The sequence below is a fragment of the Scyliorhinus torazame genome, chromosome 13, assembly GCF_047496885.1.
Source record: "Scyliorhinus torazame isolate Kashiwa2021f chromosome 13, sScyTor2.1, whole genome shotgun sequence".
NCBI classification, from domain to species: domain Eukaryota; kingdom Metazoa; phylum Chordata; class Chondrichthyes; order Carcharhiniformes; family Scyliorhinidae; genus Scyliorhinus; species Scyliorhinus torazame.
The window spans coordinates 185,781,322-185,800,317 of NC_092719.1; the positions used below are offsets into that span (position 1 = coordinate 185,781,322).

At 44.0% G+C, this 18,996-nt stretch overlaps 1 protein-coding gene across 4 annotated transcripts; it reads left to right on the forward strand.

Annotated features, from left to right (window-relative positions):
• The first annotated feature begins 239 nt into the window (after positions 1 to 239).
• On the forward strand, positions 240 to 18,538 carry LOC140388432 (MKRN2 opposite strand protein-like). Of its 4 annotated transcripts, none has more exons than XM_072472576.1 (6): positions 240 to 540; positions 1,057 to 1,146; positions 3,633 to 4,096; positions 6,727 to 6,776; positions 7,537 to 7,699; positions 18,080 to 18,538. In XM_072472576.1, the coding sequence occupies exons 3-6, from the start codon at positions 3,894 to 3,896 to the stop codon at positions 18,306 to 18,308; spliced, it is 645 nt and encodes a 214-aa protein (XP_072328677.1). In that variant the 5' UTR covers positions 240 to 540; positions 1,057 to 1,146; positions 3,633 to 3,893; the 3' UTR covers positions 18,309 to 18,538. The 4 variants fall into 4 exon arrangements, with proteins under 4 accessions (XP_072328677.1, XP_072328679.1, XP_072328678.1 ...); XM_072472578.1 differs by having other exon boundaries at positions 3,963 to 4,096; XM_072472577.1 differs by lacking the exon at positions 1,057 to 1,146.
• Positions 18,539 to 18,996: the final 458 nt, after the last annotated feature.

Consider the following 18,996-nt stretch of genomic DNA (forward strand, 5'->3'; position numbering starts at 1 on the left):
GTTGCTGGATGCAACTATTTCCAAATGTCCAAATTTGTTTCAGTCTTTTATTGAGAACATTAGGCAATATGTAAAGTGAACACCAGATACCAAGAATCTGATTTTTTTAAAATTCTATTTCCCCCCCAATTTATTTATGTTTAAAATGGAGGCAGAAATGGATTTATTTTCCAAATTAATTATGAACAAAACAAACATCAGAACAATGGTAAGATCAATTAGTAGCCTATTTTTCCATTTTAAATGAGTCATGTAGGAAGGAGGATCTGAAGTGCAATATAGAGTGTTATTTTAGATAATCTGAGTGTGCCACTTGTGGGTGCTATTGTTCAAGTTGTTATATGGTGTAATGAAATCCTGTGAGAGTTTAAAAGTATGTGAGATTTCGAGATTCAGTAACAATCTCTATTTTGCTCTCTGTGTTCTTACAGTGCTGGAAGATTATTCCATTTTGTAGTTCAGTATCACTGAAGTTTGAAATACTTCGTGAATTACAGCATCACTGGTCACTACAAAAAGCCACAAAGTGAATTTTGTGAGGTGAGTAAATTTTAGACCCCAACCATCCATACACTTACCACAGTTTTGTTGTGCTACCTGTAATAGTTTTAATTTATAATTAGTAAAGATTACTGTTAATATCTACATTTGTCAGGTTCTAAATTTGCTGTACCTGAGCACTATAAAGAATTACAAATAATCTTTAGAAGTCAATCAAAAAATTTACCTGAACCATAATGTATTATTATAAGTATCTAATTAATATTTGCAAATCCCATAGGATGGGAATAGAGGGATACGGACCCCAGAAGTGCAGAAGATTTTAGCTTAGACGGGCAGCATGGTCGGGCTTGGAGGGCCGAAGGGCCTGTTCCTGTGCTGTACTTTTCTTTGTTCTTTGGTCTTTGTTGTAAATATACATGAGAGCCATATTAAATTAAGAACTACTGTTCATAAAAAATATATATTAGTAACCCCTATTACATAAGCTTGTGAATACTCTTGTCAGCAGGGTAGATCTGAGTGGAAACCATCATTTTTTTCTCTTTTCTTCAGTTGCAATTGACGTACTTGAGAGGAGTAACATTCAACTCCACACAGCGGCAGAAAGTTTAAGTGATGAGAGCAGCATTCTGCTTCTTGCAGGTGCGAATAGAAGATTCTGCAGCATGTTCCATTTCTTATATTTTTTAAGTACTTGTGAAGCCAAGGATTCACACACTCTCCATTATTCACTCCATGAAAGGGATATTTGAATCTTAAATGATCCAGTAAATTTACCCATTCTAAGGGATTTTTTCAAATGGTTGTCACAGACATCACAGGAATGGTTATTATTTAAATCTCCTACCATGCAGGCTGGTTTAGCACAGTGGGCTAAGACAGCTGGCTTGTAATGTAGAACAAGACCAGCAGCGCGGGTTCAATTCCCATTCCAGCCTCCCCGAACAGGCGCTGGAATGTGGCGACTAGGAGCTTTTCACAGTAACTTAATTGAAGCCTACTCGTGACAATAAGTGATCATTATGTAAATAATGTGCTTCATTTTAATTCCTTCTTCAAAAGTAGACAATTTCCCATTACACGCCATTTGCCAAATCTTTGCACACCCATTTAACCTATCTATATCCCTTTGTTATGTCCTCATTATGTCCTCTTCACAACTTACTTTCCTACCTATCTTTGTGTCATCAAAAAATTTAGCAACCATCCCATGAAGGCTCCTTCATCCAAGTCATTCATAAAAAATTGTAAAATGGTTCAGGCTCCAGCACTGATCCCTGTGGGACACCACTCGTTACATCCTGCCAACCAGAAAAAAAATCCATTTATGCTAACTCTGTTTCCAGTTGGCTAGCCAATCTTCCACCATTACACCATGTTCTCTATTTTCTACATATTTCATCTCCACTGAAATGCTCTTATAACGCATTAATTCAAAGGATTTTTTTTTTAAAAACAGTAACAGTACACAGCATATAATAGGAAATATTAAAACAATATATTGAGATAAATTGTGAGTTTTTCGATGAATGGATACCTTGGAATTGTGCCATTATACATATCCATATTGAAAAAGGTAGCCTGCATTTAGAAATTTAATGTTTTAACAACGTTCCACAGACAGCTGAAGACGTTTTTTAACCACTATGTAGCAAGTTCCCACCAACAGTAATATAACAATGACCAGATTATTTGTTTTTGTGATACTGATTTAGTAATAAATCTTGGCCCAACCAGCAGGGAGAGATTCTCTTCAGAATGGAATTAAATATTTTAGTCCATCTGAGATGGCAACAGGGCCTCGATTTAACTTTACACCGGAAAGACAGAGGGCTGGATTCTCAGCTGTCAGGATTTTCCGTTGCACTGGCAGCCCGGGGATTTCTTGACGGTGTGGGGCTGCCAACAGTAACCCCATTGGCTGGCTGCGCGACGGAGAATCCTGGGGGTGCGCCGCACCAGAAATCTGGTGCGACAGGACTGAGAATCCCGCCAGTATCTCCAACCGTGAGGCACTCACTCAGTACTGCACAGAAGTGTCAGCCTTGATTATGTCCTCAAGCCTCCCTCGTAACTGAACGCATTTTCTGACCCAAGACTCAAGCACCACCAGTGAACAATAGCTAACATCTGATGCATGTCTTCTAGTAACTGAAAGCATTTTCTGATCAAGACTCAAGCACCACTAGTGAACAATAGCTGATATCTGATGCATGTCTTTGGTTTGCCTTTTCACTCACTGACACAGTGGCACAATGGTTAGCCCTGCTGCCTCACAGCGCCAGGGACCCGGGTTCAATTCCAGCCTTGGGTGACTGACTGTGTGGAATTTGCATTCTCCCCGTGTGTGTGTGGGTTTCCTCCGAGAGCTCTGTTTTTTTCTTCTAGTCCAAAATGTGCAGTTTAGGTGAATTAATGCGTGGGATTATGGGGTACAGTGTGGGGGACTGGGCCTAGGTAGGGTGCTTTTTCAGAGGGTTGGTGCAGACTCAATGCGCCAAATAGCCTCCTTCTGCACTGTAGGGATTCTATGAACAATACACTTGTTTTAGTTTGAATGATTCACTTGTTACGGAGCACTCTAGTCATACTGGCTCGCTTTACTCTCCCAAGTTTCGCTGTGACATGATTGGTCAGTGATTTTTAAAAAATCATACAATCGCGTTATCAATCATGTCTGCACCTAGAATTGGTTTGCCCGCGACTCAAGAGGTTGAAAAAAAGGTAATGCAGAAATGTGGCATTAATTCACTGCGTGGCTGGTTTATGTGGCTGTCTTTGAAAAAGATTGTTCAACACAGTCTGCACCTACAAACCCTCCTCGACAGCATGAGGCCTTGCCAGTGAAGTTAATGCTTTTTTATTGGATTTGTTTTATTGTCACGTGCACCGAGGTACAGTGAAAATTATTGTTCTGCGTACAGATATACAAAAAGGCTCGCATGTAAAAACATGCTACTTAGAATTGGATTGTCTGCCTCTGCCTCTGCCTCAATCAATTTCCCATTCGAAGAGGCAGCTCAACACATGAAAAAGTATCATGTAACAGGAAATGTTGGGAATATATAGCATCTGAGGGGACAGGGAAATATATCACCAGCCTCACCCCTTTCCTATGCTCTCTACAGATCTACGTTACACCCACCAGGAGAACAGAGAGCAACTCACTTTGACACAACCCCGGCTCCTTCCCTCCACGCCTTTAATGGGACCAGCAATCAAACACCGATCCTAATTGGTGTTTGTTCATTTCTCTTCAAGTTGCCATTGGCTCCTGCGCCTGTCAATTACATTGTTTTCGGACAAGGAAATTGGTATTTAAAGTGGCCCCCAGGAGTTATCTGTGCAGCTTAGGGACATCTGTGTTTCCCTGTCTGGTAAAGGAAGAAATGGAAAATCGTATTATAATGTTTCGTCACTGCCTGAAAGATATTTATTGTTTTAACATCCCGGAGCAGTGTCCGATCTGTGGTCAGAGTCTGCCGGGACGGAGACTGGAAGATGCCCCGGTCAGTATTCCCAACTCCTTTGTAGATGGTCATCATGAAAAGTGCTCATTCCTCATCAAACCTACTAAAGGATCGTTCCTGAGGTAAAGAAGACTGTCGATAGTCAAACGCAGATATTACTGGGCATTAATTTACACATAGGAGTTAACCCCTAAATCTGCTACTGCACAACTTCAAAACTGACTCGGGCTCGGTGATACAGTTTGAAACCGAATAATGCACGCCAAATCTAATTTAATTTGTTAAACTAATAGACAACAGTGTCTACAGTTAACCGCAAAGAATATTAAGGTACTCCTCCATGTCGAAAACATTGAGAAATGTGTTGTTCAACATTAGACTTGGGGCGGAGGGAGGCGTTGAGGGAGTTGAAGAAGGTGAACAACCTTTCTCATCCAGTTTAGTTGCCTCATCTGTTTAGCATTGTCAGATGTTCTTTGCTGTTGATTATATATATCTAGTGTTACCCAACACCAGAAGAAGCAGGTCCTGCATAGCCACATAAAAAGTATAGATTAATACCTTTTAAAATGAAGAAATAAAGCTTTGTGACTTTCAAATATTGTTTCCAGAGAGCAAAGTAGAACCAAAAGCAATTAATATTCTGTAGGAAACAGTATTTTTGAGAAATGTGCCATTAATACTGTATGTGTGATGTTCTTTGTAGTATGATAAACTATATAACAGTCAGTTACATCAGAGACTGAGGTCTGGCAGATTGGATCTGGTGGTTGCACTGGGGGACAAGTAGAAATTGACCTAGAATGGTAACACCAAATCAGATTTCCCATTGCCTTTATGTTCCAACTGTGGCTCAGCAAATGAGTGTTGAACCTGTTGAAAGGAGTTCTGATTTAATGTTTCAGGAGAAGGTTAATGACACACACCATCTGCATTAGTAGGAGCAGCACATAATTCTTGGCAAATACCAAAGACTTATAGAAAATAGCCAACCCCATTGTTCCCAAAATGGCTTTTTGGTTTCATGTCAGAAACTCCTGATGTTTACTGATTATTCAAATCTTGCATCTGAGTCAGAAAGTTGTGGATTCAAGTTGTACTTGAGACTTGAGCAGTAATCTAGGCTGATGCTTTGGTACTGACTGAGTACTGCAAAGATCACCTTTGGATTCAACGGAGGAGGCCTTGTAAGCCACCTGAGGTGGATGTTAAAGCTCCCACAGCAGCCTGAAGAAGAGCAGATAAGTTCTTCCAGTGTCTTAGTCAAGATTTACTCTTCAACCAAAACCTTGAGTAAAAGTTCATAGGCCATTTATTTTGTTGCTATATGTGGGATCTTGCTCTGTGCAAATTGGATGCTATGTTTCCTGCATTATAACAATGACATTTCATGAAGGATTTAATTATTTGTAAAACGTGTTGGGATGTTCTGGGATCATGAGTGGCACCATTAGAGGCTTTTTAGATGACATCTGGGTGACAGAACTTTGGATTATTAATTGGCAAAGCAGACTAGTGCCAACAGTTCATGAATTAGAACCATTTTTCACAAGTACAGCACTTGTCTGTTTTATAGGTTTTGGGTGGCTTTATTTCAATGTTTTGTTGTTGCAGGTTGAATGTAAATTTACACAAATTGAAGATTTCACTCCGGTGAGAGTAACAGTAATAGGATTGAAATGAAAATAAGACTTTTGTAATAAAAGAGCATTATAGTGCACAATGAAGTTTAATTTTCAATTACATATAATTTTCTTCCTTCCTTGTTTGAATTCTGTTCTTTATTTCCCTAACATACCGAGTTCAGAATTCCTTTCCAACTTTCTTTTGATTTATTTTTCTGCATTTATTTCCTAAAAGGAGGTGCAGGAGCACGAGGGACCCAGAGGTGGTATATGTACACAAATTGTTCAATAGGCAGGTTGGGAAAGTGATTAATACAGCATATGGCTGTATGGGGGATGAGGAGTGGGACAGCTGAGTTGCTTTTTGCAGAGAATCAACAAGTACACAACAGTTGAAGGCCTCCTGTGCAGTAAACATTCTAAGTTTCTTTTCTTTTGTATCTTCTTTCTTTCCAACTTGTGTGTTTGTGTGTGTGTGTGTGTGTGTGGAGAGGAGTGGGACAGCTGAGTTGCTTTTGCAGAGAGTCAGAGGGTGAAGACCTCCTGTGCAGTAAACATAGAATCATAGAATCTACAGTGCAGGAGGAGGCCATTCGGCCCATCGTGTCTGCACCAGCCCTTGGAAAGAGCACCCTCTACCCTATCCCCATAACCCCTTTTAACCTTTTTGGACACTAAGGGCAATTTAACATGGCCAATGCACCTACCTGCACATCTTTGGACGGTGGGAGGAAACCGGAGCACCCGGAGGAAACCCACGCAGACACGGGGAGAACGTGCAGACTCCACACAGACAGTGACCCAAGCCGCGAATCGAACCTGGGACCCTGGAGCTGTGAAACAACTGTGCTAACCACTGTGCTACCGTGCTGCCTAAGATTCTTTTCTTTTTTATCTTTTTAGATTTACTTTCTTTCCAACTTACTTATATTTTGTAATAACCTTTTTTCTGTTACTTTTCATTTCCTTTCATTATTTACTATGATTCTTTCTTTTGTGTGCTCCCCTATTTATTTCTTTTTTTAAATATTTTTTTTTACCAGCAGCTATTTTGTTATCCAGTTAAGGTGTAAGCAATAGTGTTCTGAAGGACAGTAGTTTAACATCTATTACACTTTGTTTTCTAGAGACTATGATGGCAGATCCGATCTTCATGTTGGAATTTCAAATACCAGTGGTGAGTTTAAAATAAAATCACATTACCTCTTAATAAACCAAAACACTGTAATTTAAGCACAAGATGACAGATGCTCCAAAAAATGATTTTCTAAGTTTTAAGATCAAAGCAAATTACTGCAGATGCTGGAATCTGAAACCAAAACCGAAAATACAGTACGATCTCAGCAGGTCTGACAGCATCTGTGGAGAGAGAAGGGAGCTAACGTTTTGAGTCTGGATTACTCTTTGGTCAAAGCTTTGACAAAGTAATCTAGACTCAACGTCAGCTCCCTCTCTCTCTTCAGATGCTGTCAGACCTACTGAGATAGTCCAGTATTTTCTGTTTTTGCCAAAGTTTAAAAAAATAGTTAGGGCAAACAAGAGTACCACAAGAGTAATGTTCCATTTTCTGATTTTAGTTTTTTTTTAATTCATAGGATGATTGGGAGTTTGGTATGAAATTTATAATTCTGACTGACATTGATAATTGTCCTAATTACTGCCCCTTCTTCCACCCATACTGTTCTTCTCAGGCAGAAGGACACAACCTATGGCATTAATACTGCACTATTAGTGACCAGGTAATGTGCTTGTGACTTTACCATGAAGGGACAGTCAGAGACCAGTAGAATGAAACCATTCCTTTAGGGGAAATCGTTCCTACTCAGACTTTTTTTGAACTAAAAGTCTAACTTAAAAGTTACAGATTTAATATACAGTCACATATGCCGCATGCAGTGACCATTTTAGTTCACACCATTCTTTTTTTTTTTTTGCAGGCGTTGTATACAATTACATTGAAACTGGCGTCCAAAGAGCTGACTGTGGTTGGGAGGAATGTATTTGTGTTCCACTGGTACAACCAGACATGTACAGTTTAATTAACCAGTGGGATCTTTATTTGGAACAGTTCTCCACAGCTGATTTATGGTTACCAAACAGGTATGAACCATAGCACAGGTCATTTGGTCCATCAAGATTGTGTTGATGATTTTGCCGTGTGAAACTATTGTTCTGACAGTCTCTGGCTCACTTCCCAAACCTTTTTTAATATTATTTTTGAAATAAATACTTAAACTAATTTCCTTTTAAAATAACTGAATAATTCTGTTTCGGTGATTTTTTTTTTTTTTGGCAGATAATTCCACATTCTAACTACCGTCAATGATAATTCATTAGTACAGTACATTCAATACAGATGATGCACCAGTACACTGAGCCTAGCTATGAAACCTCCTTGCACTTTTCACATTACACGGATGATTGCACTGAAGCCATTGCATGCAAGTGCGGCAATTGTCGCTGTGCTTTTCTATGGCAGACTTGGATTTTATTATTTATATGATTATCATTTTTTTAGTTAGAAAAGTTGTATTCCTTAGTAAAATCTTAGAAGGTAACTCTTTGTTGTATATTCCTCTTTTTCTTTAAGTCACCATTTCCTTCCATTTTGACGAGTGGGTAACTGCATCAATTGGTGGTGTACTGAGTCATGGTGAGCTGAGAAGATATAGGTTGATTTACTGGCCTCTGATGCGTTAGTTGTTTAAATCTGCCAGCCCTTACTGGAAATGAGCCTGTGTGGATGCTGGGTGAAGTCAGGCTAGACTTGGTTGTGAGGATTGGCCCTTCATGATTGTAGTAAAGAGCCATTTGGAGATATTTGCATCCCTGAAACTCAACTCTGGCTCGAGGCAACAGCTTCATGAGAACAGATTGAGGAAAAAAAATCAAATAACATCCTGGAGTATCATTGCTGCAGAATTCTCATTCCTATTACACAGCTGAACAAATACAATGAAACAAATATCTGGAAACCTTTTTTGTTTTTCAAAAGAAAATCAAATGTCAGGTTGCTGCCACACACATAATAAATAACTAATTGGAGCAAATTCCAATCCTTAAGATTGATGTGTTATGTGAGTTGGTTCAACATTGACTGCAACTGGATGCAGTGAAACTAGAAACAGGCTTCCGACACAGGAGATGGTCCAACACTGTTTTATTGAACTTGCTGATTGCTGTACATAATCTGCTGTAAATTGACACTCTATTAATCTAACTGATAACCTCCTACTGGCTTGACCAGACTAGCTCGCTACCACATGGAGATGGTGTTCACTGGCTTGTGCACTCTAACTATCTCAGTAGCTGTGTCCTGTGAGAGAGGGAGAGTCTTAATGCCCTGTGTGCGTTATAGTGGTGGTGTCCTGTCTGGTGATTGGTTGTTCTGTGTTGTGTTTGTTCATTGGTTATCCTGTGTGTCTGCATCTCGTTATATACATGAGTGGATATTATGACATCTCCCCTTTTTAAAATAAATTTTGGAACGTGGCGGTATATACATGCATGATTATATACAAGTGGTGAGTGAATGAACATATGTACATGGGAAGGTGTCTATCGTGCAGATACAGAGCAAACTGAACAAAATTTACAAGATTTAAGTCTATAGATTCAGTCTTTGTGGCGGACGACAAATTCTTGTCGATCGCCTCAGAGGTGGAGGGGGGGACGCCGGCACCTGGGCAGGCGGAATTGCTGCCATTTCGGTGGCCTCGTGGACAGGCGGGATCGCTGCCAGATCGGTGGCCACGTGGGGCGAGATGTCCTGAGGCCGCATGATGACATGCAGAGAAGTGGGTCAGGTGGTGGGCAGGGAACTTTGCGTAGCGCCCTCTTGTTGCGCCGTAGAATGGAGCCATCAGCCAGTTGAACAATGAAAGACCTGGGGGCAGCCTGTCTGACGACAACAACTGGGGCTGACCAGCCTTCCTGAGGCAACTGGACGCGAACAACATCTTCTGGAGCCAGCGCAGGCAGATCCGTGCTATGAGCATCATACGTGATCTTCTGCTGGTCCCTGGATCGCTGCACTTTCGGCAGCACCGTGAGGTGGTCAAGGTCTGGAACTTGGATGGCTGGAACAGTCGTCCTCAGGTTGCGGTTCATGAGCCAAACCAGTCGACAAGAGGGTTTGCCCTATATAGAACATAGAACAATACAGCGCAGTACAGGCCCTTCAGACCACGATGTTGCACCGAAACAAAAGCCATCTAACCTACACTATACCATTTATCATCCATATGTTTATCCAATAAACTTTTAAATGCCCTCAATGTTGGCGAGTTCACTACTGTAGCAGGTAGGGCATTCCACGGCCTCACTACTCTTTGCGTAAAGAACCTACCTCTGACCTCTGTCCTATATCTATTACCCCTCAGTTTAAGGCTATGTCCCCTCGTTCTAGCCATTTCCATCCGCGGGAGAAGGCTCTCACTGTCCACCCTATCTAACCCTCTGATCATTTTGTATGCCTCTATTAAGTCTCCTCTTAACCTTCTTCTCTCTAACGAAAACAACCTCAAGTCCATCAGCCTTTCCTCATAAGATTTTCCCTCCATACCAGGCAACATCCTGGTAAATCTCCTCTGCACCCGTTCCAAAGCCTCCACGTCCTTCCTATAATGCGGTGACCAGAACTGTACGCAATACTCCAAATGCGGCCGTACCAGAGTTCTGTACAGCTGCAACATGACCTCCTGACTCCGGAACTCAATCCCTCTACCAATAAAGGCCAACACTCCATAGGCCTTCTTCACCACCCTATCAACCTGGGTGGCAACTTTCAGGGATCTATGTACATGGACACCTAGATCCCTCTGCTCATCCACACTTTCAAGAACTTTTCCATTAGCCAAATATTCCACATTCCTGTTATTCCTTCCAAAGTGAATCACCTCACACTTCTCTACATTAAACTCCATTTGCCACCTCTCAGCCCAGCACTGCAGCTTATCTATATCCCTCTGTAACCTGCTACTTCCTTCCACACTATCGACAACACCACCGACTTTAGTATCGTCTGCAAATTTACTCACCCACCCTTCTGCGCCTTCCTCTAGGTCATTGATAAAAATGACAAACAGCAACGGCCCCAGAACAGATCCTTGTGGTACGCCACTTGTAACTGAACTCCATTCTGAACATTTCCCATCAACCACCACCCTCTGTCTTCTTTCAGCTAGCCAATTTCTGATCCACATCTCTAAATCACCCTCAATCCCCAGCCTCCGTATTTTCTGCAATAGCCTACCGTGGGGAACCTTATCAAACGCTTTGCTGAAATCCATATACACCACATCAACTGCTCTACCCTCGTCTACCTGTTCAGTCACCTTCTCAAAGAACTCGATAAGGTTTGTGAGGCATGACCTACCCTTCACAAAGCCATGCTGACTATCCCTGATTCCTATCTAGATGATTATAAATCTTGTCTCTTATAATCCCCTCCAAGACTTTACCCACTACAGACGTGAGGCTCACCGGTCTATAGTTGCCGGGGTTGTCTCTGCTCCCCTTTTTGAACAAAGGGACCACATTTGCTATCCTCCAGTCCTCTGGCACTATTCCTGTAGCCAATGATGACATAAAAATCAAAGCCAATGGTCCAGCAATCTCTTCCCTGGCCTCCCAGAGAATCCTAGGATAAATCCCATCAGGTCCCGGGGACTTATCTATTTTCAGCCTGTCCAGAATTGCCAACACCTCTTCCCTACGTACCTCAATGCCATCTAATCTATTTACCTGGAGCTCAGCATTCTCCTCCACAACATTATCTTTTTCCTGAGTGAATACTGACGAAAAATATTCATTTAGTATCTCGCCTATCTCTTCAGACTCTACACACAACTTCCCATCCCTGTCCTTGACTGGTCCTACTCTTTCCCTAGTCATTCGCTTATTCCTGACATACCTATAGAAAGCTTTTGGGTTTTCCTTGATCCTTCCTGCCAAATACTTCTCATGTCCCCTCCTCGCTCGTCTTAGCTCTCTCTTTAGATCCTTCCTCGCTACCTTGTAACTATCCATCGCCCCAACTGAAACTTCACACCTCATCTTCACATAGGCCTCCTTCTTCCTCTTAACAAGAGATTCCACTTCTTTGGTAAACCACGGTTCCCTCGCTCGGCACCTTCCTCCCTGCCTGACCGGTACATACTTATCAAGAACACGCAGTAGCTGATCCTTGAACAAGCTCCACTTATCCAGTGTGTCCAACACTTGCAGCCTACTTCTCCACCTTATCCCCCCCAAGTCACGTCTAATGGCATCATAATTTCCCTTCACCCAGCTATAACTCTTGCCCTGCGGTGTATACTTATCGCTTTCCATCCTTAACGTAAACGTCACCGAATTGTGGTCACTGTCCCCAAAGTGCTCACCTACCTCCAAATCCAACACCTGGCCTGGTTCATTACCCAAAACCAAATCCAATGTGGCCTCGCCTCTTGTTGGCCTGTCAACAAACTGTGTCAGGAAACCCTCCTGCACACACTGTACAAAAAACGACCCATTTAATGTACTCGAACTATATCTTTTCCAGTCAATATTTGGAAAGTTAAAGTCTCCCATAATAACTACCCTGTTACTTTCGCTCTTATCCAGGATCATCCTCGCCATCCTTTCCTCTACTTCCCTAGAACTATTTGGAGGCCTATAGAAGACTCCCAACAGTGTGACCTCTCCTTTCATGTTTCTAACCTCAGCCCATACTACCTCGGAAGATGAGTCCCCATCTAGCATCCTCTCCGCCACCGTAATACTGCTCTTGACTAGCAGCGCCACACCTCCCCCTCTTTTGCCTCCTTCTCTGAGCTTACTAAAACACCTAAACCCCGGAACCTGCAACATCCATTCCTGTCCCTGCTCTATCCATGTCTCCGAAATGGCCACAACATCGAAGTCCCAGGTACCAACCCATGCTGCCAGTTCCCCTACCTTATTTCGTATACTCCTGGCATTGAAGTAGACACACTTCAAACCACCTACCTGAACACTGGCCCCCTCCTGCGACGTCAAATCTGAGCTCCTGACCTCTATACTCTCATTCTCCCTTACCCTAAAACTACAATCCAGGTTCCCATGCCCCTGCTGCATTAGTTTAAACCCCCCCCCCCCATGCCAACAGCCAACAGCGCCAGGTTGAAATCCGAGGCTGAGTCTGCAGCCTTGCACAGCAACCGTTTGACAATATGGACCCCTTTTTCGGCCTTCCCGTTTGATTGCGGGTAATGGGGACTGGATGTGATATGCCTGAAGTGGTAGGATCGTGCAAAGTTGGACCACTCTTGGCTGTAGAAACATGGACCGTTGTCACTCATTACTGTGAGTGGCATCCAGTGTCTGGCAAAGTCTGTTTGCAGGCTTTGATGACTGACTTGGACGTGAGGTCCGACAGTTTCACCACTTCCGGGTAGCTGGAGAAGTAGTCGACCAAGAGCACGTAATCATGCACATTTGCGTGAAAGAGGTCTATCCCCACCTTGGACCATGGAGAAGTCACGATCTCGTGCTGTTGCAGTGTTTCCTTGGGCTGAGCTGGTTGAAATTTCTGGCATGTTGTGCAGTTGAGGACCGTGTTGGCAATGTCCTGGCTGATGCCAAGCCAGTAAACTGCCTGCCGAGCTCTGCATCGACATTTCTTGACCCCTAGGTGACCCTCATGGATCTGTCTGAGCACCATGGTTTGCATGCTTTGGTGAATGACGATTCTATCTAGTTTAAGAAGGATCCCCTCAACAACCGTTAACTCGCCCTTAATATTGAAGAACTGGGGGCACTGCCCCTTTTGCCAGCCATGGGCAAGGTGTTGCATCACGCGCTGCAGTAGAGGATCTTTGGCAGTTTCTTCGCGTATTTGGACAACACGTTCATCAGTGGCTGGGAGGTTGCTGGCACACAACTGCACCTGTGTCTCAATGTGGCGAATGAAGTCGCCCTGTTCACACGGCGTGGTGATGGATCGGGATAGGGCATCCGCGACGATCAGCTCCTTACCCAGTGTGTAGACGAGTTCGAAGTCATATCGGCGGAGACGAAGAAGAATTTGCTGCAGCCGAGGTGTCATGTCATTTAAATCCTTCTGGATTATGTGGACTAAAGGCCTGTGGTCTGTTTCCACCGTGAATTTTGGCAGACCGTATACGTAGTCATGAAACTTGACTATTCCTGTCAGGAGACCCAAACACTCCTTTTCGATCTGGACATACCGTTGTTCGGTCGGAGTCATGGCCCTGGAGGCATATGCCACTGGAGCCCAGGACGAGGAGTCGTCTCGCTGGAGGAGCACCGCCCCAATGCCATCCTGGCTTGCATCTGTGGACATCTTGGTATCCTTGGTCGGATCAAAGAACACCAGTACTGGAGCTGTGGTGAGCTTCGCCTTCAGCTCAAGCCACTCCGCTTGATGTGCGGGAAGCCACTGGAACACTGTCGACTTAAAAAAAATATATATATTTTATTAAAGTTTTTCGATCAAACAAAAATTTCCCATTTTACAACTTTGTAATAATATATACATTGATCGTTTTTTAAATAAATAATATGCTATCGGCAACTGCCAACAACAAAATAAGAAACAACAGAAATAATAACTAAGATAGTAACTTTGTGAAATCAAATATAAATAACTAATATATAAACACACACCTAAAACCCCTGAAAACCCAAATGAGCCCTCCCTCCCCCCTGGACTGCTGCTGCTGCCTTTCCTATTTTCCCTTATCGCTCTGCGAGATAGTCGAGCAACGGTTGCCACCGCCCGGTGAACCCCTGAGCCGAACCTCTTAATGCATATTTTATCCGCTCCAGTTTTATAAACCCTGCCATGTCGTTGATCCAGGCCTCCACACCCGGGGGCTTAGCTTCTTTCCACATAAGTAGAATCCTTCGCCGGGCTACTAGGGACGCAAAGGCCAACACGTCAGCCTCTCACGCCTCCTGCACTCCTGGCTCATCTGCAACCCCATATATAGCCAACCCCCAGCTTGGTTTGACCCGGACCCCCACCACCTTCGAGATCACTTTTGCCACACCCACCCAGAACCCATGCAATACCAGACATGACCAAAACATGTGGGTGTGGTTCACTGTCGACTTTTTAACGAGAAGCCGGAGGGTCGTGGTGTGGGATGCCATGTTGGGAATGAGTTTTCCGAGAAAATGTACCATCCCGAGGAAATGGAGGACCGCCTTTTTGTCCTCTGGGGTCTTCATGGCATTGATTGCCAGCACCTTGTCAGTGTCAGGTTGCACATCCTGCTGTGAAATGTGGTCACCCAGAAACTTGATAGCGGACCGCCCAAACGAGCATTTGGCCCTGTTGAGCTGGAGGCCATTTTCATGAATCCTCTGGAAAACCTGTTTGAGGCGAGCGATGTGATCCTCAGGCGGTGTGGACCAGATGATCACGTCGTCCACATAGACTCGCACCCCCTCGATGCCCTCCATCATTTGCTCCATTATGCGATGAAATACTTCGGCAGCTGAGATGATACTAAAAGGCGTGTGGTTGTAGCAATACCTGCCGAACGGAGTGTTAAAAGTGCACAGCTTCCGACTGGACTCGTCCAGCTGTACCTGCCAGAAACTACGGGAGGCGGTTGGTAAAGAATTTGGCATGAGCCATCTCACAGGTTAATTCTTCACGCTTCGGGATCGGGTAGTGCTCTCGTATTATGTTGCGATTCAGGTCTTTGGGATCAATGAAAATACAGAGTTTGCCAGAGGGTTTCTTGACGCAGACCATGGAGCTGACCCAGTCTGTTGGTTCCATGACCTTTGAGATGATGCCCTGGTCTTGGAGCTCTCGTAGCTGCGTTTTCAGACGATCCTTGAGGGGAGCCGCTACTCGGCGTGGTGCATGGATGACTGGGGTGGCATTTGGCTTGAGCAATATCTTGTAGCGATATGGGAGCATGCCCATCCCATCAAACACATTGTGGTATTGTGTGAGAAAGACGTCTAACTCAGCCTGGAGATTCGCATTGGGCGAGGCCGTCGCCGGTTTCGAGGACATGGCATGAACTCGCTGTACCAGATTTAGGAGTTTGCATGCGCGAGCACCGAGCAGGGATGCCTTGTCAGGCCGGACGATCTTGAATCTTAACGTCACCTTGGTTGCCTTGTGAGATACACCTAGCTGACACGATCCACTGGCAGCTATGACATTACCATTGTAGTCAAGGAGCTGGCAGGCTGGTGGAAGAATGCTAGGTTGGTATCGGATGCTGTCGAGGTTCGACTGTGATAAGAGGTTTGCAGACGCGCCAGTGTCCAATTTAAATCGGATGCAAGACTGGTTGACTGTGATGACAGCACACCACTCGTCGTCAGGATCCACACTCAGGATTGAAAGGCGGTTTACAGGCGCGGTGGAGACCAGCTCGCGTGTGGTGATGATGCCCACCCGATATGGAGACTCGAGGCAGTCAGCATCGGGTTCCGTTGGGCTGTCGGGATCAGAATCCTGCATGCCTTGTTGTACGCAGCGGACACGTCTGCGCTGCAGCTGGGATCGCTGGCTGTTGCTCGGTGGAGCGGACCTGCAGAAGGCCGCATAATGCCCAGGCTTTCCACACTGTAGACATCGCCTTCCTTTGGCTGGACATTGCCGCTTTAAATGGGCGGAGCCACAATTTGGACACGTCATGACGCTAACATCAGCGCGTTGTGTGCGCCTCGCGCAAGCGCAGTGCAGTCGGCCGACGTTCGCACATACGCATTAGGATCTTCGGCCTCATTGTCCACCCGATCGTGGCGCGCATGCGTAGGGACCGGGAAAAGCACGCAAAACGGCCACTCTCCTCGATGCTCAGGCCTTGCATTTCTGCGATGGCCTGCACCCTTTCTGCCTCGTGGGAGGCCGGTTTTGCAGTTTCTGCTGCCCTGATGTGGGAGTAACGATTTTTGGCATGCTCATGGACAACGCACGTTTCGATGGCGACGGAGAGGAGCAACTGTTTGATTTTGAGGAGCTACTCCCGCAGGGAGTCGGACTGGACCCCAAAAACGATCTGATCCCGGATCATGGAATCAGCCGTCGAGTCATGACTGCGCTAGGTTGCGGAGATGGGTCAAGAAGGACTGAAAAGGCTCATCCTTACCCTGAAGCCTCTGTTGGAAGATGTACCGTTCAAAGCTCTCATTCACCTTAATTTCGCAGTTGCTGTCGAATTTCAGCAGAACTGTCTTGAACTTCGTCTTGTCTTCGCCATCGGCAAACGTGAGCGAGTTATAGATGTGGATGGCTTGATCCCCCGCAGTCGACAGGAACAGCGCGATCTTTCTGGCATCCGATGCTGCCTCGAGGTCGGAGGCCTCGATATACAGGCGGAATTTCTGTTTGAAGACTTTCCAATTGGCGCCGAGGTTGCTGGAGATCCGGAGTGGCGGAGGAGGCTGGATCTGTTCCATGCCGCTGGATGGCTGCTTGCTGGTCATTGCAGATTCACTCGAGGTAGGTTCGTTAGAATTAATAGCTCCCTGGTACCATGATGTGTTACGTGAGTTGGTTCAACGTTGACTGCAACTGGATGCAGTGAAACTAGAAACAGGCTTCCGACACAGGAGATGGTCCAACACTGTTTTATTGAACTTGCTGATTGCTGTGCATAATCTGCTGTGGGTTGACACTCTATTAATCTAACTGATAACCTCCTACTGCCTTGACCAGACTAGCTTGCTACCACATGGCGATGGTGCTCACTGGCTTGTGCATTCTAACTATCTCAGTAGCTGTGTCCTGTGAGAGAGGGAGAGTCTTAATGCCCAATGGGCTTTATAGTGGTGGTGTCCTGCCTGGTGATTGGTTGTTCTGTTTCGTGTGTGTTAATTGGTTATCCTGTGTGTCAATCACTGCCTGTCTGCATCTCATTATATACATGAGTGGATATTATGACAAAGATCAGCTTTTTTTTTTTTTTGCTTTCATTATGCCTCAAGATGTTGCATATAGGTACTTAAGTTGGGAGAGAGACCTGTATTATAAAACAAATACGCGGTTAGCACTGCCACCTCACAGCGCCACGGACCCAGGTTCAATTCCGACCTCGGGTGACTGTCTATTTGGAGTTTGCACTTTCTCCCCGTGCCTGTGTGGGTTTCCTCCGGGTGCTCCGGTTTCCTCCCATAGTCCAAAGATGCGCAGGTTAGGTGGATTGGCCATATTAAATTGCCCCAAAGTGTCCAATGGTCGGGTGGGGTTATAGTGATAGGGTGGGGGATTGGGCCTATGTATGGTGGTCTTTCGAAGGGCCTGTGCAGACTCCAAGGACCTTCACTGTAGGGATTCTATGAATTATCATCCAACTCCTTCGTTAACCTACAAGTCTCACAAGATACAACTACAATGGTGTATTAGGTTTCCTTCCTGAGGTCCTTGCTTGTACCTAATCCAGCTGTTCAAAACTACTATTTAATAACCACGACAATCACAATAATCAGTTTTCTAAATATGATTGTCGTTGTGTATAATTATAGGTACAATGAATATGAGCACAACTGCTACTCCTATGCACTGACCTTCATCAACCGTGTGTTGGCTGCACAAAGTAAACGACAGATGAGTAGGACTGAATTTACCGAGAGGTTTGTGGTTCCACGGACAAAAAGAGCCTCCAGATATATCACGCTCTACCGAGACTTAAGCAGAAGCTATTTTTATATCGCGGATGGCTTACAATCGGAAGATATCAGTAGCCAATTTTAAAAGTATAGAACCTATCACATAAGAAACAATATTTCTACTGAACCACAGAAGAAACTTCATTGTGGAAAAGATGAATAAAGCTACCACCAGATTAACCGCATTACATTTTCTACTATTGTCTATTGGTAATAAAAGTGCGATCTGTGATTGTTTTTAACAATCTCTAATATCTCTTGTTTTAACCATTAAACTGTGATATAAATAAATGATGACCTGTAAATTTAACATAATGACCACATGGTATTCACTGGAGTATCCAATATAAGTAAAACTTAAACCACATTAGATTACGCCCAGAGGTTACAATGTATGTGCATTATTGTCATGTTCGTACTTTACTGTTCTTTGAAAATACTGATCAATGACAACAAGGTGCATTCATCAATCTGGGGAGATTGAGAGTTGGAGAATTCTCTGGTCATTTATCTGGTCTTCATAATGAACTCTCACCCTGGGCTTGCATAAGGGCAAAATAAATGAGCTAGACCTCCTGATGAATGTGCAGTGACCTTTGCGAGAAAGTGAATATATATGGAGCTGAAAAATCTACACTGTGCCTAGTTTCCTTTCCAAGTAGGTCAATAAATTTAATTATTTACTGTACTAAAATAAGACTAAGCTAACCTTGAATTTTATTTGTCACAATTATTATGCCAACATAATACTGCCATTTCACACAGTGATCATG